At 44.9% G+C, this 12,960-nt stretch overlaps 1 protein-coding gene across 1 annotated transcript in view; it reads left to right on the top strand.

The window, feature by feature from the left end:
- CCDC3 (coiled-coil domain containing 3) overlaps positions 1–7,534 on the top strand; it is a 35,445-nt gene extending 27,911 nt beyond the window's left edge. The window contains exon 3 of the mRNA XM_009086892.4: positions 5,424–7,534. Within this exon, the coding sequence (XP_009085140.3) occupies positions 5,424–5,699 (276 nt within the window). The 3' untranslated portion in view covers positions 5,700–7,534. The remainder of the gene's footprint in view (positions 1–5,423) is intronic.
- The last annotated feature ends 5,426 nt before the right edge of the window (positions 7,535–12,960 follow it).

Below are 12,960 nucleotides of genomic sequence, written 5' to 3'. Positions count from 1 at the left end.
GTCAGCGAGCGCACGAAAGGAACTTGGAGATGCCCCAGAGTGAGGTCGTACCTTCTTGATTTATTTTTCTCTTCCTGGAGACCTTCTGTCTCCCACTGCCTGGGCAGGGAATTTAGGGATTTACTGTCAGGACTGACTTATCTGCTCACTTGGCACGGGTGAGGTGCCTGTGGTAGGCAGTCTGGCTCACACCCTACTCCTTTTTTTCCCCCCTTTCTTGTCTTGTTTAGTGTGGTTTCTATACTTGCTAACCCATTGACTTTTTTCCTTCACAAGTACAGGGAATAAGGTGTTAATCCCTTCCTGGGCACTGGCAGTGACTGTGACGACAAATTCCCATCCCTATTTCCAGTTCTGGCAGAGGTGACTTGGTGTGACTGTCACTTGCTATCTTTGTTTCCATCCTCTCAGCAGCTTCTCGGGCTTCAGGGCTCCAAGTGCCAGGGGAAAGCAATGCCTCAGGACAAGCTCTAGGGGTGGTTTTGGGGCCAGGGACCTCTCTACAGGTACCTCCATGGCTGAGGCTCTTTTCACCAGTTCTCAAGTGCCCCATAACGACCCTGCATCCTGTAAAACCTCCCCCAGCCAGAGCATGGGTGGAAGGGCTGTGAGTTTGAAGGGGAAGTGTGGGGTTTTGAGATGGATGCCAGCAACACCCACTGCAGGTGAGAGCCATCAGCAGTTCAGATACCTTCCCACCAAGCAGTGATACAGGTCAGAACAAAGCTCTTTTTAAGGACTCCCAAGTGCACATGGACATGGATTTGGGTCTGTTTCCAGGGCAAGTTTCTCCAAACTCCAAGAAAATTATCTGTATCCTGCCCTTGCAGCCTGCCCTGGGAAGTCAGTGCCATTCAGATGCCATTTAATGGGACTCATGGTGACATCCATCCCAGTCTGAGATAGTTATCTAGGCAGGAGTTTCCAAAGGTGGTCCACCTAAGGGAAATGTCTAAGGTAGGCAAGATATCTCCTCTAGGATGTGCCCATTCCTCTCTAATGACTGTTGGGAAAGATGACTTGCCTTGACTAGCTGCCTCTAAGGAGCTTAAAGAGAAAATCTGCTTGTAGTGAGGAGTGAAATGAGGAAGAAGAGCACTTTGAGAGTGGAGGTAGCCTGGCAGAGGTTTCCTGTAGGCAGTGCTTCATACCCCAAAGAAATCCACATCTCTAATAATTTGAATGAACTGGAGAGCTGTGCTACAAACATTACATGTCCTGTGGCAAATGCTGACCCAGCATTCAGCAAGGTAACAACAGCCACAACAATTTCTTCCTCCATCCAGGTCCTGTGTATCTTGCTGATGAGGTCCTAGGGTGAAATCCCAGCTTATCTCCATTAATGCCAGTGATGTTGGATATGTCCTTGGGACCCCAATTCTGCACCTCTGAAAGCTGTTCTTGAAGCAAGCAAAGGTTTAACTCAGCACTGCCATGCCTCCACCACTTCACCCAACATGATGCTTTAACAGTGCTGACAGGGACTTTTCCACACTTCAGCATGAGTGCTTGTCTTGGCTGAAACACCCCAGTAACTGGAGGTTAAGTCACTCCATCCCAAACCCAATACTCCCCTCTGCCAGACCTCCCCCATTATTCTTTGATTCCTTGTCTTTCTTTCCATGCCACACACTCCCACAGGAAAGACTTCTGGTAGTGGGACTCCAGTGGTTTTTAGCACTGTTGCCATAAGGAATATGCATGAGGAGATAGCTGGGCATCAACATCTCTCCCTTGGGCAGGTGAAGGGTAAGACTTGGGTGTCACTGCTGGGCTTTGAGTGGTTGGAGTTCTGTTACTAACTTCAATCACTTATGGACATTTTGTGGTGGATGAACACTACCATTACACCCTTATCCATGGCACCTTTATCAACTGTGCCCTCAAATGAAGCTTCTAGAAGGCAGGTGTGTGTCTGTCAATAAGAACAGTGTGTATATATATCAGTTCAGGGTGTTTGGTAAGGGGTTTGCATGCCTATAATGTGATGATCCAAAATCAGTTTGTTAGGTTAATGATTGGACTGGATGATCTTTGAGGTCTTTTCCAACCTCAATGATTCTGTGATTCTATTCTATTTATTACAGTGCTGATTTCTTTGGCAGATTTTCTATATCTCCTAGATATGGTGAAACTTGGTGTATTTGTGATATGGTGTCTCAGACAAATACTCAAACATATTTAATAAGCAGTTTCACAGCTGTAGGCTGTCTGGGATAAATCCTAAGGATCTGTATGGATCTTGTGCCACTTTTCTCATTACATCTCTGGTACTGCTCTGAACCTGAGTGTACCACTGCTGAGGATGCCCTCCTAACAAAACTGTGGAACAAGCAGACATGCAGATGGATCTTCAGACCAAACAACTCTTCTGAATTACGGGCATTAGGGAATCCAAATTTTGAATGGAATTTGGAAAATTACCTATAAGGTTGGCCTTAGGAGCCATTTCCTAGTTCTTCTCTTCATTTCCCAAGCATCCAGGTAGCAACTTGGACTGGTTAACTTCTCACCAGCTTGTTCAGCATCTGGGTTGGTTATCCAGGCTGTGCTGAGCTCACAGCTGTCACAGTTGCAAGTTCTCAGCACCAGTTCAAGGATAACTTGGTTGCAGCCAGGTGAATCACAGCCCCAGCAGTAACAGCAAGGGCAGCACAGCACTCACACTTAAACATCATCATCATCACCACCACCATCATCCTTCACTGCAGAGTCCTGTGAAAAATGCTGTTTGTAACAGCAGTGAGAATGAGACGACCCCACCTTGTTGTTTTTCCCTATGTGGAAGGAACATAGTGTTTATTTTCCAGCTGGTTGTCTTGCAGTTGCAGGCAGGCATCCAGTTATCAAGCTGAGCTCTTCCTATCACCTACCCTGTTGGCAAACAAAGCCCTGCATGTCAGATAGTGCCTCATTTTTTTAGAACTGTGCTGTTCCTGTGATGTCTCTGGATATCTCCAGATAATTTGAGCATTAAACTCTGTGTTTCAGCTGGAGAGTGAGGGCTGTAGAAAAACAGTATAAGCAAATGAGCTGGTTAGCTTTTTGATAGTGTTTGAGAAGTTTCTGAGTGGCTCTGTGGAGCAGGTATACCTCTGCTGACAAAGAACCAACCTAAAAATGTTTGTGAGTGTCTCTGGGATGAGGATAATGCTATCCCTGATGTCTGCTATTCCCCCATCAGCCAGCCCAGACAGATGAAATGCAGTTGGGTTCACACAACCTCCCACTTCAGCTGCATGAACTGTTTGTTCCTCTGCACTGGACTCTGGCATAGGCCATGCCTATCACTGCATCCAGGGAAAATGCAGGAAATCCCTGGTGATGTAGATTTTCCACCTCATGTCTTCCCAACAAACATATTTCCCTAACTCCTTCACTGTCCTCCTTTACGGGGATTTAAATTCAAGAAATGTTCTGCTTGAGGTTTTGCAAGGGTTTGGCAAACACAAAAGCCAAGATGTGCTGGCTATTTTCAAAGACCACTTGGACTGAACAGTGATCAAAACCAAACTCTCTCATTTTCAGCACAAGTTCTGGCCCTCTATCTGTGAGCTCCCCATCTTGCTAGCATGCATTTATAAAAGAGCCCTAGAGAGAGAACAGTTGGGGCAAGAATTTGCCATACAACAAAACCCCACAGTGATTTTGCTCAAGGAACAAGAGCTTCCAAGGGAGTGGAAGCAGTTGCTGTGTTTGTGTTGACTGGCCATGGTTTCCCACTGCTGGGGGTTTCCAAAGCAAATGAAATGTTATTCATCAAGGCAGGCTCCCTCCCCAGCTTTCAGTTGTTGAAAATACTACAAAGTAAGATGGAAAGAAACATGTAATCCTTCATCATCACAGTCAGGATTTACTTGTTTATTTAGATTCCCTGTCTGTTCCAAATGTTCTGCCAGAGAAAGCCCATCCAGACTCCAGGAGTGCTTGACACACATAGAAAAATTTCTAGATGTATTTAGAAGATAAATCCAGCAGAATACACTGCCTGTCCTCACGGTGCAGCAGCAAGATGAAAGTCCCACATGCACAATAAAATAACTCAGGATGTTTTTTGTAGGGCAGAAAAAAAAGCAGGAGGCACCTGAGGAGAAATTGATTTTGGTGTGGATCTTCTAAATCAGAAACTTTTTGGTGGAGCTGTCCTTGAGCTCCAGGTACCTCCTCTTTTTCTGCGTGGAAAATTTTTCCCAGGTAGAAGAAAATGGAACTTGGTGTCTTTGTGGTCAGTAAAAGGAGAGGGTTGTGTTCAGAGGGTGATTCCTCCCTCTGCCCTAGGAGGTGCAAATCAGCCCCTGGAAGGGTGTCTCTCCCTGCAGACACTACAGGGGAAATGCAAAGAGAGGAGCTCAGACCTGAGTCTCACTTTTAGCTGCTTAAGAGAAGGCAGCTGAATCCCATTCTGAGTGAGGCTGTGTGTTGGGAACTGAATCCTCAGCAGCCCCAGCTGGTGTTTGCCATCCCACTCCTGTTGCTGCACCTACAAACAGGAAACCAGTGAGACCATAAACATACCCATGAGATAAGAGAGATCTTTTGGGTCATCCCAGGATGAGGTAGCAGAAGATGAGCACTTGTCCAACAGATGTTTTGCAGTTGTACCATCGCCCAACCCAGTGGATTTGAAAATGTCCTGTGAGCTGTTCTTCTAGTGATGCCTTGGGGGCAGCACCTTTGAAACCACCTGTCTTTTTTTATCTCCTATCTAAGAGCCACTGGCATGAGTGAACATCAAACACTTGATGTCCCATCTGGGGGCAATACTGTAGTAAGTTGTATGGGGTAGGGTGGGAAGGGCAGTTTTCAGGCAATGACCCCCTAAAAAATTAGTGTTAAAGTTATGGAATCATGGATGCTCCTAGAGACTGCTGAGATCTTACCCTATAGGGTTTTGTCTTAAACAAGCCAATATTATGAGGTGTTTAAGACACCTCTGTTTTTGGAAAAGCAAAATAACCAGTTCTGTGTTTGGCAGGTGCTGTCCTTATTTCACATGTTGACATAAAGAGCAAAGGGCAGGCTCTTATCAGTATCTGGGGTTTCTGAAGTGCTGCTTAGCTGAATCAAAACTAGAGTTTTCCAAAAGTGACATCTCTTGACCCAAATTCCAGTTTAGTACCAGAATTAGGGCAGCTTTTCTCCATAAACTCAATGTAGCCTCAGTGCACTGGACAGATCTGACAAAACAGTTCCTAAAAGTAATTTTGAATCACTAGTATCATTAAGATCTACAGTTTTGGGTCTTAACTAAATCCATAAGTGAAAGAGAGGGTTTTACTTAAAAAGGATATAAAACCAAAGTAAAAGCTACCCCAAAAAAGCATTCAGCTTTTGAAAAGTTGTGATGTATTTTCTGCCAAGCCTGAATTAACCCTTGCTGTGATAACTCTTTGTGCAAAGCTGACCTGCTGCTGTCCCCACAGCTGATGTGCTCCTCGGTGCAGAAGGCCCTGTTTGAGGAGGAGGACAGGGTGAAGAAGCTGCAGCAGAAAGTGGCCACGCTGGAGAAGCGCAACAAGCAGCTGCGAGACCGAGTGAAGAAAGTCAAGAGGTCTCTCCGGCAAGCCAGGAAAAACTCCAGGCACATGGAGCTGGTGAACAGAAAGCTCAGTGAGAAACTGTCCTCTGCAGGTGGTCAAATCCCCTACATTAACTCTTTGAAGCAGGAGAACTCCCACGGTACCTACCTGAAAGTATAATGCAAGGGTAAGTGCTCAGGCCAGTGAGTTTTGTCTGCATTGGATCAGGGTCTGGCTCTCACACCTTGTCTGTGCTGTGCTTCAAACCTTGCATGGAAAATTAATCTGAACTTGCTTTAGACACAGTGCCAGATTAAACAGGAATGCCAGCTGGATTTGGCACAGCCCAAAGCCATGTCTTGCTGTTCTCAGTGGACACAGGGCCTGACAGTCATCTGTGCTTCTCCTCCCTCACCCAGCTCCAGCTTTAGGCTGTCTTTGATGGAAGTGCCAGCCCAGACCTCTGGGCCATTGCAGGCACTTGACACAAGAGCTCTTCCTGCCAGTTTACCTCCTCCTCATGGGCTGGACAAGCAAGGCTTGGGATCTAGGGATGGATGTGGTGGGAAGGATGAAGGCATGGATGCCCTTCGCTCCCGTATCACCCCGAGGCTCTCAGCCTTGCTTGAGCTTGACTGAAGTCACATCCAGTGCCTGGGCATAGGCTTTGTCCAAGACTCAGGCAGTTTGTGCCTCTCTGCAGCATGAAATATAGATGTGCCCATATTGTCTTAAGACTGTCCCTATACATCTTTAAGTATTCTAAATTGAATCTATAACAACTTTTATTTTTCCAATAAGTGCCTCAAGGCTCTCAGTAACTCCCTCAGGTGCCTTTATCACTGGTCAGCCAACTGGGTTGGAAACCACATCATTTTGGGACTGTGTCTAATCTCAAATCCTGCAGTCAGGAGTGGACTTAGCCTATGAGTGGGTGTTGGGTCAGGCCCAGCAGGCAATTTCAGATCCCATTCTCAAGCAGGTTGAAGTTACAGTGTGGACAAAGCTTCAAGTTTTGTAGTCACTGAGGTATAATGGAGGTTGCTGGGCAGCCTCACTTAGTTACATTTAAAACCTGTAGAGACCACATCAATATCAACAGGGCATTAAAAATTTAGGTAGTTTATATATGTATATATTTTAAAATCCTATAGAAAATATTTTTATTACACATTTGATATCGTCTAATTTCTTAAAATATGAAGTAAAACCTGTTTCTTGGTTATCTCATAAAAAAGAAAAGTCCATCATATCCTTTATTAGGTATTTACAAACTGACTTCTGCTCAAGCAGTGTGGGTTTAGGCCTCAGTATCCATGGCTGATAATGTTAATGATTGAAGCTTTTCCTGCACTTGGAAAAGCCCATATCAGCTTTCAAATGTGAGCTTCAGTCCAAGCAGAACAAAGAAGCTGACTCTCATTACCTTCCAGTTTTGCTCCTTTTGGAAATACTTTTTCTTTCCCTCTTGAAATAATATTGGCATTTTTTAAGATTCTGACTCCTCCTCAAGCTCCACTGGTTTCAAAGGCTCCACCTTCCACATCACCACAGTTTGAATTGTTTTCTGCTGGAGTCAGCAATGCTGTTTCCTGAGAATAACTACAGAACTTAGGCTTCCCTAGAAGCCATCAAGAGATTTTAACTCCAAAATTTAAATCCATAGAAAAGTAACTACTTTTTGTTGTTTTGTTTTCTGGCTTCTAAACTACTGTTTAAATAAATGAACTGGTTTTCCTGGCATAGGTATTAAAAGCTTGTGTTTTCATTTTTTGTTAAGAAAAGTATTCCCTCTGGTATTCATTCATGTTTTATAAGTGTTTGTATAAAGCTGAGAAAGTATAACTAATATAGTTACACCTTTGCTATTCTTACAGATTTTCCAAACACATGTTGAATATCTTTTTCTTTTGGCTGGTATTTTTGTTGCTTGATGAAAAGATTGGAATTTTTCTTCCTGTTTCTCCCTTTGTCTTCCTTAAAAAAAAAAGATAGAAGTAAAACATTTTGTTCTACTTGTTTTTGTGAGAATTTTATTTATTCTGCAAAGAAAGCGAAAAGAACCTCCCAAAATGCAAAGTCCAAATGCAACCCAAAATGCTCTCACTGGGTACAAAACCCAAAAAGTTTGTTTCCTCGTGTGATTTTTCCCTTTCATTCCTGCTAGGGTTTGGATCATTTCCAGAGATAAGGACTAGCAGTCAGATCAGGTCACAAGTTAACCCTCTCGACAAGTAACAGGGGATGTCAAACTTAAATAAAAATGCCTTTAAAGTGTCAGCACTGATTGCCTGTCCCTGCTGGTGACACTGTCCAGAGAGTGACCAGGAGGGCTGCACATGCAGGAAACACAAGAGGAATGAGGAATTTGGGTTCTGTCCACCCAGGCTGGTACACATCACACAGGGCCTGCCTGACATATGCTGTGATTTTTAGACCTACTCCACAGCAATTTCAGGGATCAGCTCATCTGGAGACCTGCAAAAAGGGCAGAATTTCATGCCATTTCCAAGAGTAATGGGAAAGGCATGGTTGAGTTTGTTCCTCCTGAAAAGCTATGAGGGAGGGACTGAGATGCAGAAATGAACAGAAGGTTGGCATAGCTGAGTGGGTTCACAAGAGATGGTGTAGAAACCCAAGAAACATCCTGGTAAAAAACAGAAAGACAAAAAAAAAAAAATCCACATTTGGTTAGAAACAACACCAAATGTGTCAGCCCCCCTTGAGAAGTTCAAAGATGCTTTACAAATTAGCAACATCTGCTTTTTCAAAACATATCAGGAGCTTGAAGGCTGCCAGAACATCTGCAGGACCAGTGCTAGGGGTTTCCAGAGCAGCTGGACACAACTGGAGACAAGGATGGGATTTTTGGCATCTGTGTTCACTGTGGGGATGTTTTGGTGGACAAATAAATTTTTCCTGATTGATACAAAGGATGACAAGAAGTGAAAGAGCAAAATTTGTATTAAAAGGGCAGAGTAATTGTAAGAAGGACAGGGAGGAGAGGGGAGGAGAGGAGAATGACAGAAAGAAACAGCAGAGGGGAAATCATTCTCTTAGGGATTGTCCCCTTTTAACCATCAACACATCCCTCTTGTACTATTTCTGTCACAACTTTTGCAGGACTTGTGTGTCTCACCAGAGTGTAAGTGGATAATTCAGATGGTCATCTGCACCCAAAAATACCTTGAGTTCTTAGACTTTACAACTGAATTTTCTGGTTTTTTTGGAAAGTGGATGTTCATAGAACAAAGTGTATCAAATCAATTTTCTCATAAATCCCAGTATCATCCTGATTTAAAAACCCTACCTGAATAACTGGGGAAGAACCACCAAGTGAAGTAGGATTTATGGGGAGCAGACACTGTTAGTAGCTTTCTTTGCTCCTTAACACCAAAACCATTGGGGAAAAATTACTTCCTTATGTTTGAATAATAATTTAGGGAAATAGCCATGTTATTCTATTTGGGTTTTGGCAGAAGGGGGTTTTGGAACCAAAAAGCACACCAGGCTTTCAGAGTTGTATCAGTAAAGCCCATTTCTAATACACAAAACCTCTTGCCAAGCTAGGTAATCTCCCATTAATGAGGCAAAGGAGCCCAAATTAATTTCTGAAAGTAGGAGAAAAAACATACAGGCAAAACTGTAGAAAGCAGATGAAACTGAAAACATGTGTCATTCTTTCTTATAACAAATCCAAGTAACTGCGAGGAAATTTCATTTTCCTTCCTATTTAACCCCAATTATTTTCATTTCATCACAGACATGCACCTATTTCCCTCCAAACCAGCCTGCTTTGCGTGTGAAACATCCTTTCCAGCATGTGCTTGGGTTCAGGCATGTTCCTAATCCCCTCAAACAAACACAGAGAGCAGGACAGCATGTCCCAGCACATGTGGCAATGCTGGGGGGGCTCCCTGGCTCTGCAGGAAACCAGGCCAAGCCATCCCAACAGGGATGGCTGGGAAGGCACAGCAGGGATTTAGTGCTGTCTTTGTGAGGAGTCATCTTTTGGGGGATCAGGATTTGGCACAGATGATACCAAGCTGGGTGAGAGTTGGGAGTGTTGATTTGCTTGAGGGTGTCCCTGCAGTGGGAGCTGGACAGGCTGGTTTGATGGGCTGAGGCCAAAAAGGCATGAGATTAAAAAAGGTGAAATCCTGCACTTCAATTACAGCAACCCCATGCAGCACCACAGGCTGGGGGAAGAACAGCTGTGTCATGGACGTATTTTCTGAAAAATCCTTTCCTAGGATTTTTTCTCCTGAGAAGCTGAGAAGCCTCAGAGGAAAAGAAAAACAATAATTATCTGCTGCTGTAGAATGCAACAGGTGCATCTTTGAGTGGTCCATGTGAGTTGGTTTTTCTTGATGACCAATAACAGCCACCTGTGTGGAGGCTGTGAGCAGTCACAAGATTTTATTATCATTCCATTCCTTCCTTTGCTAGCCTTCTGATGAAATCCTTTCTTCTATTCTTGTAGTATAGTTTTAATATATAGTTTTCTTTTAATATAATGTATATCATAAAATAATCAATCAACCTTCTGAAACATGGAGTCAAGATTCCCATCTCTTCCCTCGTCCTGGGACCCCTGTGAACACCACCACACAGCTGGAAAGCTTTCCAGTGGAACAGGACCTGGGGGTGCTGGTCAGCAGCGACTGAACATGAGCCCAGGTGGGCAAAAAGGCCAATGGCACCTGGCTGGTACCAGCAATAGTGTGGCCAGCAGGATCAGCGTGGATTTTGCCCCTGTACTGGCCACTGGTGAGGTCACACCTCAAACCCTGGGTTCAGTTTTGGGCCTCTCAGAAAGACCTTGAGGTGCTGGAGTGTGTCCAGAGAAAGGAATGGAGCTGGGGAAGGGTCTGGAGCACAAGTTTAATGAGGAGAAGCTGAGGGAGCTGGGGAGCTCAGCCTGGAGAAAAGGAGGCTCAGAAGACAACTCATGGTTCTTTACAATATCCAGAAAGAAGGCTGTACAAAGCTCTTCTTGTAGGTAACAAATGAGACTACAGGAAAAAACAACCTCAAGTCGTGCCAGGGGAAGTTTGGCTGGATATAAGGAAAAATTTCTTCACCACCATGATTTTCATGCCCTGGAAAAGGCTGCCCAGGGAAGTGGTAGAGTCACTGTCACAGAGGGTGCTGATAAGATGTGTAGATGTGGCACTTGGGGACACAGTTTAGTGCTGAACAAGGCAGTGCTGGTTTAACTGTTGACCTAAATATTCTTAATGGTCTTTTCCAACCTAAATGATTCAATGTTTCTATGACTTTGTTGGTTTCCATTAGCTGGGTTTGGTGGCATCCCACCACTCCTGAGGTGCCTGATGGTTTCTCCTGGTGAGGGTGTTCCAGCAATTGCTGGCTGCTTTGGTTAATGCTGATTGCATGCAATGGCATCTCCCCCTCTGGTTATCTGCCTATGGATAGTAACTTCTAATTTTACTGAATTTTTCCACAAACATGGAGCTATTTCTCAGAACAAGTTTTAGGAGATTAATAATTGTTTTGCAGTGTTAAAATATAATCAGTGAAGTGGCGTTTTCTTTGGCATGACTGCCCTACTTTGGAGTCATGACAAAATTTGGCAGAGGTCCCTCCTATGTATCCCTTGCCCGAAGAAAAATCAGCAGGAAGCCTTTGGAATGTTTTGGGTTTGCAATGCACACATGCTCAGCAAAGACTTTGTAGTGCTGCACAGCTAAAGCCCCAGCAGATGCACTAAATGAACCTTTCTGAGCCTGTCCTTCCCTGGACAGTCCAGCTGTCATAGGTGGCAGCACAGACAGCCTTGAAAGGACTGGGAAAAGCAGATTTTTATTGTATCTTAATCTCCTGGATGCCTCTGCAGTGCTCAGGGGTTTGTGTATGTGCCAGGAGTGGTGCCATAAGGATGAGGATGCTCCAATAAGCTCAGAAAGGACATGAGGAATAATTACAGGAGAGATACTGGAGCTGGGAGCACACAGGGCCAGAACTGCTCTTACAGAAGTGGCCACCAGTACCTGGATGGAAAAGGTCCTGGGAAGGGACAGCCATTTGCTATACAGTGTCCATCAAGAGTCTGTGTAAGGGAGCCCAAGGATCCCCACTGGACAGAGAGACAGCCTGTGTCATTCAAGTTATGTATCAGCAGATGCCAGGAGCTGCACAGCTCCAGCTTAACTCCAGGTAAAGGACCAGGCTGGAGAGCAAGGGGTAATTGATTCCTTCTGTGCTGGGAGGGGCCCAGGCAAGCTCACCTAGAGACACTGCTGGCCTAGAGACACTGCTGGCCTAGAGACATTGCTGATGTAGAGAAATTCCTTTTTGGTGGCAATGTGGAAGAATGGTAAAGAGTAGAGGTGGGCTCAAGGCATTACAGTCAAGACCCAGAGCACACAAAATGGCCTGGCTCCTTTTCTTCATTTCTACTTTCTCTTACAGACTCTTGAGATCTTTTTTGCAAGAAAGGCAGTCAGAAGGAAACCAAAAACCACATGGTTTTGGAGGATCACCAGCTGCCAACGTGCAGCCTATCTATCAGAGTCTGGGAACAAATGTGACAAAATACTTCATCCTTCCACTGACTACACTGGGTCCTTAAAATGCTCTAAAAGTGAGACTTTGCATCCACTCAAAGTCAAGGAAAGGCAGCAAGATGCATGTAAATCCCTCAAACACACAACAGTCCTGTGGCAAGTCTGCATTAGAGAATTCAGGGCCCTCGATTTTGGCACTTGCTCCAGTTTCTAGAGCTGTCACCTTCTTGAGTGGGGCAGGAGGGGAGGTGCCAGCACATCACAGATGTAGAGCCTTGCAGAGTGTGAATCAGAGCAATCTGCATTAGGTGCCAAAACTTGGATTGCTTATTTAGACAGGAAAGCAACTTCTCAACAAAAGGGAGGGGACAGACATCCTCTTGGCTGGAGCAGAGCCCAGAGGTCTCTTCTGTTTCCCAGTGCCAAGAGCTCTTTTGACAACCTTTGACTATTGAAAGTTTTTTTACACAGTGTCCATATAGAATGTGAATCCTTCCCCAGGACTGCCATGATCTGGAATCTTCTTACACAACCAGACTGCCCAGAAGGAGGCAAACTGGGAAATCCTTCCTGACAGAAACCATGTGGCCAAGCATGGAGGATGAGGAGCTCTTGGGCTGGTAAACCAGCACTCCATGTGGAGTCTCAGGACAGCTGACCAGAGGAGCAAACCCACTTCTTTTAACCTCCATAGCCCAATTTCTTCATCCCTTTCTCACCCAGGAGGTAAGAGTGGGACTGATGGGCAGATGCTCCCATGGGGTCCCTGGTGGCTTGGGAAGAAATCAGAGGGATCCTTGTGTTGAGCTGTGCCAGGATCTACCAGGGAAGGGCTGGACCAACCAAGAAGGGAGGAGGAAAGTGCAGACCAGGAGGTTGTCCCAGATGACATTTCTGTTCCACTTGCCCTG

Source organism: Serinus canaria, chromosome 1A, assembly GCF_022539315.1.
Source record: "Serinus canaria isolate serCan28SL12 chromosome 1A, serCan2020, whole genome shotgun sequence".
Lineage (NCBI taxonomy): Eukaryota > Metazoa > Chordata > Aves > Passeriformes > Fringillidae > Serinus > Serinus canaria.
This window is presented reverse-complemented; position numbering and strand designations above follow the sequence as displayed.